General features: G+C 47.5%; 1 protein-coding gene across 2 annotated transcripts in view; it reads left to right on the top strand.

Moving 5' to 3' along the window:
• The window catches only part of C1QTNF12 (C1q and TNF related 12), a 37,680-nt gene extending 24,366 nt beyond the window's left edge, over positions 1–13,314 (top strand). For both annotated transcript variants that reach the window (XM_035120700.2, XM_060276202.1), the window contains 2 exons: positions 6,406–6,484; positions 7,338–13,314. In XM_035120700.2, coding sequence (XP_034976591.1) covers positions 6,406–6,484; positions 7,338–7,436 — 178 coding nt within the window. In that variant the 3' untranslated portion in view covers positions 7,437–13,314. The remainder of the gene's footprint in view (positions 1–6,405; positions 6,485–7,337) is intronic.
• The last annotated feature ends 894 nt before the right edge of the window (positions 13,315–14,208 follow it).

Raw genomic sequence — 14,208 nt, forward strand, 5'->3', positions numbered from 1 at the left:
AGCTCTCTGTGTCTGGCTCTCAGCACTCTCCCCAGGCCACACACCTCCCCAGCTAGGTCTCTCCCCAGCCCTGCTTTGCACCTTCCTTGAACACATTTGCCTGGCTGGAACATGTCCTTGAACTCTGCCTGCCTGGATAGAGAGGGGTGGGTGTTGAAACCAGCCTACTGCACAAAGGTCATTTAAAAATCCATTGCTCCACTCACTTTTACCTCTGGCTCTGAATACCACTGGCATGTGGCCCCCAGAATGCTGCCCAGAAGGGAATGCGGCCCTTGGAATAAAAAAGGGTCCCCCATCCTTGTTCTAGCATCTTTACGGCAGGTCTAATCTAAGGTTTCTTTCTAAATGGATAATTGAAGTAACAACAAGAACAACAACAGCAATATCCCAGCCATTCTTTCCTCCCCAAAATACACTTGAATCTCAACTTACGCTGGTCAGAATAACACTAGCACATTATGAATAATAGGATTCAATAATAGGACCCAGGGACCCAGGTGGCGCTGTGGGTTAAACCACAGAGTCTAGGGCTGCAACAGGGTGAGCTCCCGTTGCTCAGTCCCAGCTCCTGCCAACCTAGCAGTTCGAAAGCACATCAAAGTGCAAGTTGATAAATAGGAACCGCTCCGGCGGGAAGGTAAATGGCGTTTCCGTGCGTTGCTCTGGTTCGCCAGAAGCAGCTTTGTCATGCTGGCCACAAACGCCGGCTCCCTCGGCCTATAGAGCGAGATGAGCGCCTCAACCCCAGAGTCGGACACGACTGGACCTGATGGTCAGGGGCCCCTTTACCTTTAATAGGAGTCAAAAGGGAACTTGGAGGTCATTTTGCTCCACCCCCTGCTGGGCACAAGATCTTCAATGCTGGAGGCAACTAAATAATGAGAAAAGCTCTGCTGGATGAGGCCAATGGCCCATTGGGGTCAGGCATCCTGTTCTCCCAGTGTTCATCCAGATACCTACAGGAAGCCCCACCAAAACAGGGCCCATGGAAATTAAGAACATAACTAAAGTCTGCTACATCAGGCCAAAAGCCCATCTAGTCTAATACCCTGCCAACCAAATGCTTCTTCTGGAAATCCTGCCAGTAGGACCCGTGTGCAACAGCAACTCTCCCTACTTGTGAATGCCAGCAAGTAGACATTGTGCATCCAATACTGAAGGCCGAACGTAGATTTCAGGCTTAATAGCCTTCTTCTCCATGCTGCTTCGCTGACTAACCAGTTTCTGCACAAAAACCTTCAGTGAAGCAGAGCTGGCCACCTTCCAAGGCACTCAACTGCTCCTATCTTTTAGCCAAAGTTGACTTTCCTGCCCTTTCCACCCCCCTCGCTCCTTCGCGCTGGAGCGACAGAAAACGCACCGGCTCGGTTTTCCTCAGGACAACCCTTCAATCCTCTCGTGGTCTCCCCTTCATCTTCTCTTATCCAGCGTTCATGGCTTACCCTGGCCCGTGGCCGCCATCTTTGTTTTGGAGGGTTCTTTGGAAGTTGACTCATTCTGGAGCATTCTGGGGTCCGAATGGCTGCCGTGCACAAAAATATGGCAGCCTCGTGCATTCAGACCTGCTGACAGGCCCCTGTCTCCCATGGCAACCATCCGCAGCTCTTCCGAAGGCCTGCAGCTCCTCAATAGACCTTGTTGAAAGGGCTGTGTCTCCTCAGGAGGCCTTGTTGGAGAAGCTTAGAGATCTGCAGTTCATTCGGCAGGTGGCAGTGGTGTTCCCCCAGGCCTTTCTAAAACATCCCCTATGCTTTCCTTGCGCAAGAATGGCCATCTTGGGCCTTTTCTCTTGCCTGATTTGTTCTTTGTCCATCACACTCGCCACAACTCTGTCAAAAGTGGGGGAAATGTCCTCGGAACGGGTCTCTGCTAGCAGCTCTTGAAACCCCACGGAAGCCAAAAAGTGGAGCTGGAAGAAAAGTTTGGGATCGTGGCTGTGCCAAAGGCCCCCCCCTTCCTCTTTGTGACTCAGATGGAACCGATCTCGCTGTTAAAGTTCTAATTTAAACACTTTTATTGGAGGAACAGGGAAGAAGGTGTGGAATGCTGAAGGCTTTAAAAAAAACACAACCAGACCAGGCCTTGTTCATAGGCTTTGTTGGCTCCCCCAAAAGACGCCATGGAGCTTTCAATGAGATGTTATTAGTAGCAGTGGGTGCTGGGAGATGGCAGAAACCCCTCGAACCTGATAGTTTGGCAGATACCGCAGCAGGGAAGAACACAGAGTCAGCAATAAATTGCATTCATAACACGAATACAAAATCCACCGCAAACCAGGAGCTTAATACATCGACGCAGCCAGTTGATGTTTTCCATGGGGGAAATCTGGGTGAACAGATATGTTTTAAGCAAGGGCCAAAATGCCTAATTAGGGAAGAGAGGATGTGTCCCATTTCATTTTTCTCATTTTTCCAGTCTTACAGTCAGTCCACATTTCCTCTTGCCTTTTTAAAAGAAGCCCCGCATGAAAATTCACCTGCTGTTTTCTGAGATTTTCTCCTAATGTATCCATTTCCATATGCAGCTTTGCCGAATACACAGGTTTTGTTTTGCAAGCCATTTCCCCTGATATAATGCATGTTTGTATACCATTTTTCCCTTATATGCCCTTTAATGCACAGTACCACCAAGCTTATTTTCATTTTTCGTGTTTCTATCCCACAAGGAACTTGAGCAGGCGTGTACGTGGTTCACTTCTTCCTCCCCATTTTTGTCCTCACAACAACCCTGTGAGATAGATTAGGCTGAGAGACTGCACCTGGTCCAAGGCCACCCAGTGAGTTTCATGGCTGCTTGGGAATTTGAGCCCTGGTCTTCCAGGTCCTAATCCAACACTCCAGTCATTGCACCACACTGGTGTATAGATAAACACTAGCTTAGTTTTTTTTAATTGTTTATAGCCCAATGGCCCATCACAATACAGGATGAGCAGAAATCACACAGCTACAAAACTAAAGACTTTGCATGCCACCAGACCAGGACAAATCTACAATGTCCAAAATTTAGGAACATTCCTTCTATTCAGCATCCCTGGGCTTTGGCAGTTGCACGAACCAAAAAAGTTGCTCTTACCTTTCTTGTGCTAGTAGAAATAGTGTCACCCTATAGCTGATGCACATTTCAACATCTGCCAAAACCATTTAATTTTCGAATCATCTGGTTGACTTTCTAAGGCAGGCACCCCCAAACTTCAGCCCTCCAGATGTTTTGGACTACAATTCCCATCTTCCCTGACCACTGGTCCTGTTAGCTAGGGATCATGGGAGTTGTAGGCCAAAACATCTGGAGGGCCGCTGTTTGGGGATGCCTGTTCTAAGGAAATCTGAAAAGGGGAGACAAATTTAGCTCTGGGTGAATCACACAATGGGCAATATGAAACATAGAATCATTGAGTTGGAAGAGACCACAAGAGCCATCCAGTCCAAACCCCTGCCAAGCAGGAAAAACCATCAAAGCATTCCTGACAGATGGCTGTCAAGCCTCTGCTTAAAGACCTCCAAAGAAGGAGACTCCACCACACTCCTTGGCAGCAAATTCCACTGTCGAACACTGTCAGGAAGTTCTTCCTAATGTTCAGGCGGAATCTTCTTTCTTGTACAGTAGTTTGAATCCATTGTTCAGTGTCCGCTTCTCTGGAGCAACAGAAAACAACCTTTCTCCCTCCTCTATATGGCATCCTTTAATATATTTGAACATGGCTATCATATCACCCCTTAACCTTCTCTTCTCTAGGCTAAACATGCCCAGCTCCTAAACCGTTCCTCATAAGGCATCGTTTCCAGGCCTTTGACCATTTCGGTTGCCCTCCTCTGGACACGTTCCAGCTTGTCAGTATCCTTCTTGAACTGTGGTGCCCAGAACTGGACACAGTACTCCACATAATGGAAAAGATCCTCAATAGACCCTCTGGGGTTTCAGATGTGAATATTTCCCAGCCCTATCAGGAGATGTTGGACAGGTGGCCTACCCACCAAGCCAAGGGTCTCTTCTTCAGCTTTGGAGCAATTGGCCATGCTTGTAAAGGCTACTCCAGTTGCTGAAACAGAGGTGGAAGAGAGCCTCTGGCAAGTCAGGGGGCTGTTGCTCTTGGACCGTCTCTGGATAGGGGTGGGTTCATGTGAATGTTGGAGTTGGGTTTTGGCATGGCAGCTGTGGAAACTGGGAGCAGTGGAGTGAGGCGATGGTTTCCGTTCCCTCGGCTTGCCTCACCTCTTATGAAACATGACGAGGCCAGGGCATCGGCTGGCTCGGGGCATGCCTCTACCACCTGCCCAACCTGGCAGTGCCCCTTTATTAGGGCTTCGCTTGCACCTGCAGGGTGGGGCAACCTGCCTCCGGAGGGCATGGGACCTGTTGCAATGTCGGTAGGAGAGCAAGCCCAAACGAGCCACCGGCTGGCAAAACTGGTGAGAGCGAAGAGCATGTCGTAAACATGGGGGTTGTAGCCAACATCGGCCCTGCTCAGAGTAGATCCACTGAAATGATTCGGCACGGCTAATTTAGGGGTTGCAGCCAACTTTAATCCTCCTCAGACTAGACCTTTTATGTCAGGCATCCCCAAACTGCGGCCCTCCAGATGTTTTGGCCTACAACTCCCATGATCCCTAGCTAACAGGACCAGTGGTTGGGGAAGATGGGAATTGTAGTCCAAAACATTTGGAGTTTGGGGGTGCCTGTTTTATGTTGTACCCAACTACACCTTCCTCAAAGTAGACCCTAAGTTGGCTGTGGTCATTATTTTCAATGGACGCATGTCTAACATTATTAATGGTCATGTCTAACTTAAAGGTAAAGGTAAAGGAACCCCTGACCATTAGGTCCAGTCGTGACCGACTCTGGGGTTGCACACTCATCTCACATTATTGGCCGAGGGAGCCGGCGTATAGCTTCCAGATCATGTGGCCAGCATGACAAAGCCGCTTCTGGCAAACCAGAGCAGCACATGGAAACGCCGTTTACCTTCCCGCTGTAGCGGTTCCTATTTATCTACTTGCATTTTGACGTGCTTTCGAACTGCTAGGTTGGCAGGAGCTGGGACCAAGCAACAGGAGCTCACCCCGTCACAGGGATTCGAACCGCCGACCTTCTGATCAGCAAGCCCTAGGCTCAGTGGTTTAACCCACAGCGCCACCTGGGTCCCTATGTCTAACTTAGGTTAACATTAATGGTCACTTTTAACTTAGGTTCATTCATTTCAACAGGTATATTCTGAGCAGAACTTATTTGGCTACAACCCATCATTTTTTTACTTGGTTAGTCATCTGCTTTAGAACCGAGGGATGGATGGAAGAAATTTAAATTAATGTGTTTGTTGCTGAAACATCTCCACTTTGTTTTTGCTCCACTTCCTCCAAATTATCTTCAGAAACTGACTGTGTGGGGATCCTCTGGCCTTCCAGATGTTGCTGAACTACAACTTCCGGCAGGCGTTGCCAACGGCCAGAGGGATAAGGAGAGTTGTAGTTCAGCCAAGGTGCAGGGCCAGAGGTTCCCCCCACAGTCATTTTTTCTCAAGATAATTTGGAGGAAGTTGAACAAAACTTTTAAATAGCCCATTCCTATGCATATGCAACCGGAAGCAAACTGGTACTGTGTTCAGTGGTCTTCCTCATGGGTAAAGGTGCAGAGTAAAGTTAGGGCCAGGTTGTTAATACATCTGTCTTTGCAAGCCGGCGGAATTCACAGAGGAAACAACGAGAGCATACTGCAATTGGAGGGGCAACCCAAATGATCAAGGGGGTGGAACAACTCCCCTATGAGGAAATGTTGACGCATTTGGAATTTTTTTTTTTTAGTTTAGAGGAAAGGCAACTAAGAGGTGACATGGCAGAAGTTTATAAAATTATACTTGGCATGCAGAAAGGGGATAAGGGAAAGTTTTCCCTCCTCCTCTCATAACGCTGAAATGCGTGGACATCCCGACAAAAGCTGAATGTTGGAAGCTTTGGGACAGAGGAAAGAAAGTGCTTCTTCAGGCAGCACATAGATAACCTGCGGAACTCACTTCCACAGGAGGAAGCGGGGAACACTAACTTGGGTGGCTTGAAAAGAGGACTGGACAAATTCTAGGAGGTTGAGACTACGAATGGCTATTGTCCTTGATGACTGTGCTCTGCCTCTGTGGTCAAAGGGGAAAAAATGCTTCTGGATGTCAGTTTCTGGAAATGGCAGGAGGGGAGAGTGCTCCTCTGCTCAGGGCCTACTTGCAGGCATCTGGTTGGCCACTGTGAGAATAAATGGACTATATGGGCCATTGGCCTGATCCTGCAGGCTCTTCTTATGTCCTTATAAATGACGGAGAGCTTGCGGCATTTGAGATATCCCAGTTCTCAGCCGCCGTGCTATGCCAAGCTATGACTCTGGCCCGTGAACATCTGTTTCCCTTTCTTTTGCATCTCGTAGGTCTTTGGAAGTTATTGCTGGTCTGGAAAGCAACAGCAAGATATTCACCGTTTATGTCCACGGATTGCTGCAGCTGCAGGTATAAGGGGGTTGGAGAGCTGACAGTAATGTAGCCTATAAAGAGCATCAGCGAACTGAGACAGACTCCCACCCCTGGGGCCACCATTTTTATGCAACAGGTTCGGCAGGTGGGAAGAACCGTAGCTCAGTGGCAGGGCATCTGCTCTGCATGCAGAAGGTCCTGAGCATAGCTGTCAAGTTCTCCCTTTTTTTAAAGGGAAATTCCCTTATGCCGAATAGGCTTCCTCGCGAGAAAAGGGAAAACTTGACAGCTATGATCCTGGGTCCAATCCCCGGCATCTCCAAGGTACTATTATTAGGTTTTATTGTGTGCATTTCAGGTCTCAGGGCAGATTACAATTAAAATACTGAAAATGCTGTAAAACAGCTTCAAATTATAGAAATAAGATGGGTCCTAAAAGCATGCACCTCAAGTGTCGAAAGCCAAGGCGTGCTTTGTCATGGAGGGGAGGGAGCCCCACAACCTTCTACAGAGAAGGCCCTTTCCTGGTCTGCCACCCCCCCCAACTCCTGAGGGTGGCGGAACAAGGAAGAAGGCCTCCTTTGCTGATCTCAGCACCCAAGAAGGTCTGCAGGGAAGGAGCAGGTCTTTCGGGTATTTCAGCCCTGAATGGTTCTGAGAAGTGTTTCCCAAACTTGGGTCTCCAGCTACAATTCCCATCCTTCTCCCTGCTAGCTAGGTAGGGGCGATGGGAGTTGTAGTCCAAAAAGAGGTGGGGACCCAAGTATGGGAAACACTGGCTTTGAACGCCCTTCAATCGGACCTGGAAACAAACTGGCAGCCCCTGGGCTTGTGGTTCTCTTGTAGCTTTGTACATCGCACTTTCTTCTTCTCTTCCCTTGTGGTGCAGCCTGGACAGTACACTTCTATCTTTGTCGACAACAGCGCCGGTGCCCCTGTCACCATTCAGAATGGATCCGATTTCATGGGGATGCTGGTAGGAGTCTAATCCCAGATGACCCACAACGCAGGGTGGCAGAGGGGTGAAGATGCAACCGAGGACCTGCCTGTCCGTACTTTGCCGCCTCTGTCCCAGGAGATCACCTTCTCTTTGCTGTTACGGTTCTCCAGCTGAGTGACGCAAACAATACTTTCCCTTCTCCCCACGGCATAGCAATAATTCAAGAAGAAGACAAAAATCACGGGAGGAGAACAGTTCTTGCCACTGAACCTAAAAGACCAGATCTATTTCATTCCCAGTACAATATATTCACAGGATACCTTCACTTCCTCAGTGAGATCCAAAACTTTGCTTTTGCTTTGGGATGCAGCGTTTTGTTTTTGAAAAGGCCAGCCTTCCAAGGACATCTAACTCTCATCTGAACTGGGGCGGGCGGGCTTGGTGCACTGTGGGTAAGTGGGTCGCTGAGGGCATAAGAAAAACAAAGGTGGCTCCACAGCAGAGCACCTGCTTTGCGTGTAGAAGGTCCTTGGTCCAGCCTCCAGCATGATTTGAGAAACAGCAAACTCCCTTCTGAAAGGATTCCTGTTTTCTGATTCCACCCTACCTAATTGGTTTCCTTTAGAAAAGAAAAAGCCCAAAAAGCTCTTTGCAATTTAATGCAGAACCCTTTTTTTAATCAGCCTTCCCGTTGCAGATGCAAAAGCGTGTCCCATAAAAATGGATGGAGAGCAAGTAAGTCCATTGGACCAGTTATTCTCTCTGGACATCAATTGGTGGTGGGGTGGTTTCCCCCCCCCCCCAATCAGTTCCTGGCAGGGAACCTATGCAGGCCCCTCCTGTGAACCACTTAGACCTTCCCAGAGGAAGCAAAGGAAGCAACTATATGGTTGTAGCCCATGATGTCCCACTCAAAACAGACCCATTGAAATTAATGGACTGAAGCATCCCGTTACTGTCAATGAGTCTACTCTGTGTCCAACTAGCATTGGATACAACCCAAAACGAATGGAACAGCTGCAAAGTTATTCTAACAGGTGGGTTGTGAGTCGCAGGAAAAGCTGATGAAGGAGAGGGGAGTCCCCACTTTTAGAATGGGGTTTCCTCCATGCATCCTTCAATTTCTCCATCTTCACCGCATCCCTGAATTTTGTTGACATTCCAGCCCTGCTTTCAAGTGATTGTTGTCGGATTGTGTGTGTGTGTGTATGTGTGTTTGTGCTGGCTCTGCCTGAGTTGAAAAACAGTTTAATAATTATTATAATTGAGAAGAGAACTGTATATTATTTAAATTATCTGTGCTTGACCGCAAGTGCCCAGCCTCACTATATACAAAGGCTGAGGAAGGCAAGTCTGGAGCTATTTGTAATTGGTGTGATGTCGCCAGAGTGATTTCTGACGGGACTTTGCCGCTCTTGTTCCTGGGGGGGAAAGAGAAGGGGGATACGCTCCCACCAAGCGCAGCCTCCCAAACAGACAGAAAGGATGTGTTTGGGCTCATCACAGCAGCTGGCAGATCTCCGCTAACTTCTTTCCAGAGACTTTGACATGCAACTGTGGACTTAACCATCAACACCCATCCTGGACCTTCAAAGGCTCCCCCACCCCGACTGCTTAAAAATCACGCCCCCTCCAGGCCTTTTGTTGGGTTTCAAAGCAACCCCATTAGGGCAGGACAAAGTGTTACAAATCCATTTCCCCCCTCCCGCACCCGTATTATGAGCTCTCATTCGTCTCCTAACCTCGTCGATACACTTCTCTGCCCTCCCTGTGCAGGAAGCAGGTAGCGATTTAAACAGTCCACACCTGTCCACTTTGAGCAGGGCAGAATCCTGCTGGATAGCTCAGTTGGTTAGAGTGTGGTGCTGTTAACACCAAGTTCGTGGGTTCAGTCCCCATAAGGGGCAGCTCAGGGTCCCTTCCAACTCTGTGATTCTATGAAATGTCAGCAGTGGGCAAAGATGGATTTAGCAGCCTGGTCCTGGCAGGAGAGATGTCCACCAGGGGAGCTGTCCAGCAATGACCTGGTGCTGGTTCAGCAAAGCTTTTACATTAGCCAACAGACTTGTGGAGACGGAGTGTGTGTGTGTGTTATAGCAGGCCAGCTTTTCCTGCCTCTTCCTGGCTCCTCAGCAGGGCCCTGTTGCGTCTGCCTCCCCTAAAGTGGGGAGAGATAAATTTGGTTCATTTTACATTTTGATGTGCACCTACCTGGTTTGCACTCCCCAAGACAACGTGTACATCATGGCTATCCTTTTAAAATCTCTGAATTTTGTGGTGCGGTTCTCAAACCAAAAAAAGAAAAGAAAAATGCATGTATTGGGGGGAAATAGCATCGCAAAAGGCATCATATTAAGGAAAACAGCTTGCGAAAACATCTGCGTTCAGCAAAACGGCATACCAAATATATATATGGGTGGATTAGAGAACCTGCCCACTACCACACAAATGAGTTTTTGAGGAGACCTTTTAAAAATGCAGAAATGGACCACTTGAGAATGGGGAAATGAGAAACCAAAATGGAAAGATTGGCCCACCCCAGTTCCCAAGGAGGGATGAAGGAAAGGAGGCCTGCTAAACACACACTCCATCTCCAATGTTGGGGTTTGGCACAGACTTGTTGCTTCTGCTTGTTCAGTCTCAGGAGGGCCAGGGAAAGGATCTGTGGCTAGGTGGGGAGTCCCAACAGGAAGTACATTGGGTTCCTTCATGTTTCAGCCCGCTAGGTGAAGGCATCACCTGAGGTGGTGGCCTCAGAATGGGGTCATGGGAAATGTAATTCCCTCTGATCCCAGTCTGTGCTGGGAGCCATGGTAAGGACTGGGTTTCCCTCTTCTTTGCAGGAGGACCTATCATGCTCAGGGGCCAGGCAAAGAACACAGAGCATTGTGACCAATGACCATGGGGACATGGAGCTGCCAATTTGGGCAACGGCTTCTTTTATCTTGCAACATTTAGTCCTGCCCTAGATCTTTTACCAAGCGAAACATTTCCTACAAGCTGGGTGATTTATTTCAATTTTAATTTGAATAAGAGTGTGGTGTGTGTGTGTCAAGAAACGGGGAGAGGGAGATTTTTTCAAGCAAGCGCAACCCCTCTAGTAGAGCCTCTTGCCTTTATCGTCTTATGTTTTAATAAGATATATTAATAAATCTGTATATTTAGTCACCTTGTATACACAGCAGCCCTCGGGGCACGCATTTAAAGCCATAAACATATCATTGCACACTGGAGGGGCTGCCAAGCAGCCTGGCATGGGATCGGCAGGCTGGCAGGGAGAGTGCTGACTTATTTATGGGCCTGGCTTGGCATTGACTGCGATGAAAGCTTGTGAAGGATAATGTGGTGCAAACAGTCTCTCTACTGCACTGTTTTCAGTCTGACTTAAAAGCTCTAGGTTGCATCCAGTGCTAGTTCTGCTCAGAGTAAAGCCATTGAAGTTAATAGACATGGCTAACTTGCATTCAATGGCTTTACTCTGTTTAGAAGAGAGAATTCAGCTCTTCATTTTTCTCATACAATCCTAATGGATCGTCTTCTATGTTAGTCCAACACAAAGTAGACTCACTAGGCCTTATCCAATGCAGCAGCTCTGCTGGTGCACGGGATTTAAATTTGCTAAATGTATCTTCCTCTCTCTTCCCTCCCTGATACCCTCTAAATTAGCTCTGAAAGTTTGGGGGACCCTCCAGAGCAGATTTATTTGGGGTTGCTTAACTAGGTGGAGAGGAAACAGAGATCTTGTTGCACCAGCAGAACCCCACTGGGTTCATCAGTTTCATTGGGTGGTATTCAATGCTCAGAGTAGACCCATTGAAGTTAATGGGCATGACTAACTTTAGATTCGGTCATTTCAATGAAGGACTTAGTTGAATACAGCCCTGTGGGTGGTAATTAACCAAATGTAACAGTCGGCCTGTTGAAACTAATGTACCTAACTGGTTAAATAATTTTAGTAGGTCTATTCTGAGTGAAACTTTATTGAATGCCACCCAGTGGGTCAGCTCAGAGTAGGACTTTGTTGGATACAAACCAAAAGGATTGCAATATTTAAAATTGGGGATTTCTTACCTGGGATTGCACAAGAATTCTAAGAAATCAAGGCAGTTTAGAAAAGTTCAGCGCACCATCTTGATTCAAAATGGCACCCACTTGTACCCAAGCACAAACCTGCTCCTTGATCTCAGGAACCATCATGCAAAATTTGGTTACAATGGCTTTAGAGGTGTCCAAATGCGTCATGAACAGGCAAATAACTTTCCCAAACGTGTAACAAGACTAGCAACCTATTTCCCAGCATTGCTTGGCAACTCTAAGAAACCGAAATGTCAGTACAGTTTTCAAATCACTTCTTAAAATGCTGTGCAGCTTCCAAAGCTTGGCTCTGCCATTTTTGATTCAAAGCGGCTTCCAATTCCAAAACCTGCTCCACAAACTCAGGAACTGTTACAGGAAATTTAGCAATGACATCATTGCATCCATATCAGTTCCGTTTTGAGAAGTCCGGCCCGCCATCTTGATTCAAGATGCCTTCTAATTCTATCCAAACATAGATGAAAGCCACCTTCTTGATTTCAGCAACGGTGACGCCAAATTTGGTGACGACATCTTAAGAGAAAACAGGCAGACTGACGAACAACTTTCCCAAATATCCAAGATACAGAAGAATAAGACAGTGGTTAGGAGAAGGAGTCTGGTGCCTTCCAAGTGTTGTTGGACTCCATATCCCATCAGTCCCAGCCAGCATGACCACCGGCCAGGGATGATGGGAGTTGTAGGCAGGTGACGTCTGGCGGGTTCCTCAGCCCTGGAGAGCAAGAGCCTGCCCTTCAAGACTCAATTGCTCTCTCACTTCCTTTCATCCTGTGCTTCCAGCAAACCATGGTTTGCTTGAACGATGGTGTAGCACAACACTGGTTAACCCTAACCATACCCCTTCCAATGGTACACACCCCTGAAAATAAAGGGTGACCACCACACTAAATAAATGGCACCTTCAAAAAATGATCCTTGGGGTGGAGCCTTTGGGGAAATCTAAAAATGGGAATAGGGAACCCAATGGAGCTTCAAGAGCTCTAATAAGTTCCACCCCTCAACCCATGGGAAGGACTGCATCTCAGTAGCAGAGCATCCCTGTTTCAACCCCTGGCATCTCCAGGTAAGGCTGTGTGATGCCCCTGCTGGAAGTCAGTGCAAACAATACTGAGTTAGGCAGAGCAATAGCCTGCCTTAATGTGACAGCTTCCTATAATTTTAAGGGAGGGATGTGGCTCGGAGGCTGAGCTGCTTTGCATGCAGAAGGTCCCAGGTTCAATCCCGAATGGCATCTCCAGGGCTGGGAGAGGCTCTGGTCCTGAAATCCTGCTGCAGGTCAGTGCAGACCAGGTGTGGGGAAACCTTAGCTCTTCAGATGCTGACAGACTACAACTCCCATCATGCCTGCCCATTGACCACACTTCCTGGGACTGATGGGAGTTGTAGTTCCACAGCCTCCAAAGTCCCCCCACACTTAGTGTAGACAACACTGAGCTCGAAAGGCCAACGTCCCCATGTTTTCCGAAACACATCTCCCTGAAAACAGCTGAAAAACGCCCTCCTCCTCCTAGGTTGCAGATGGGAGCGTGTGCGAGAGAACTTTTTGACTCGGCCCTAAGGGGAAGTAAAGAGCTGTGGATTTTATAGGTGTTGCTGGACTTCCATAGGCCCCAGCTTTTATTATGATGGTGATTTATTATGATTTATTCAATTTATTTTCCGCCCTTTATCAAAAATCATAGGGCAGTGTACAACATTAAGAACGTATTTCACGGCACATAATAATAAAAGACATAAAACAAAGCATAGTAATAGAAATAATAATAATAATAATAATAATAATAATAATAATAATAATAATAGAATCATGATGACAGTCCCCTGCATCACCTTTAACAGGCTATAGATTATTTAATGGCCGATGGTTTGGGTAAAGAGAAATGTTTTTGCTTGGTGCCTAAAGGCATGCAATGTTGGCACCAGGCGAGCCACTCTGGGGAGAGCATTCCACAATTAGGGAGCCACCACAGAAAAGGCCCGTTCTCGTCACCTTCCAAACCTCTTGATTGAGTAGCATACATAGAGAAGGGACTCGGAATGTAAGTATTTGTCAAGGTTGGTTTGTATGGGGAGAGGTGATCCTTATGGTATTGAGGTCCTGAGCCGTGTAGTGTCCACGTCTGTGCATTGACACTAGAGAAGCATTCATTTTTCACTGCAATATCTTAACTCCAGGAGATCTCAAGGGAAGGGAGGATGAGAGCAGGGCAGGAGTCTCTGGTGTCTGTGTGTGGCTGCCCCATGTTGCGGTCCGTTGGACTGCAAGTGGCAACCTTCTCAGTACAGAACCTTCCGGAACTATTTTCAAGAACATTGGGGGATGGGAAGAGGTCCACTTCTCTTCATGAGGATGGGGTCACTTCTTTTGACACAATTGGGTCAAATGTTTCCAGTTTCTTTTTATAGTAAGTTGCTAACAATGGAGACAGGTGCACCTCACTAGGGAAGGCATTCCACAACTAGGGAACCACCAGTGAAAAGGCCCTGTCAGAGATCAGTGGCAACTGGGCAACTCCCGGTTTTCCTTACACCTCCATGTGCAAAAGGGTTAAAGACTTATTCTAAAATAACTAAAATAAATAATTGCATGCAGAAGGGTCCCAGGTTTAAGCCTCAGTCTCTTCAGTTGGAATAAGTGGCAGCAAATATCCTTGTCTCAAACTCTGGCGATTTGCTTCCAGTCAGAGTAGACAATATGAGGTTAGATGGATCAGTGGTCTGACTT

The sequence above is a fragment of the Zootoca vivipara genome, chromosome 6, assembly GCF_963506605.1.
Source record: "Zootoca vivipara chromosome 6, rZooViv1.1, whole genome shotgun sequence".
In the NCBI taxonomy this organism is placed as follows: Eukaryota; Metazoa; Chordata; class Lepidosauria; order Squamata; family Lacertidae; genus Zootoca; species Zootoca vivipara.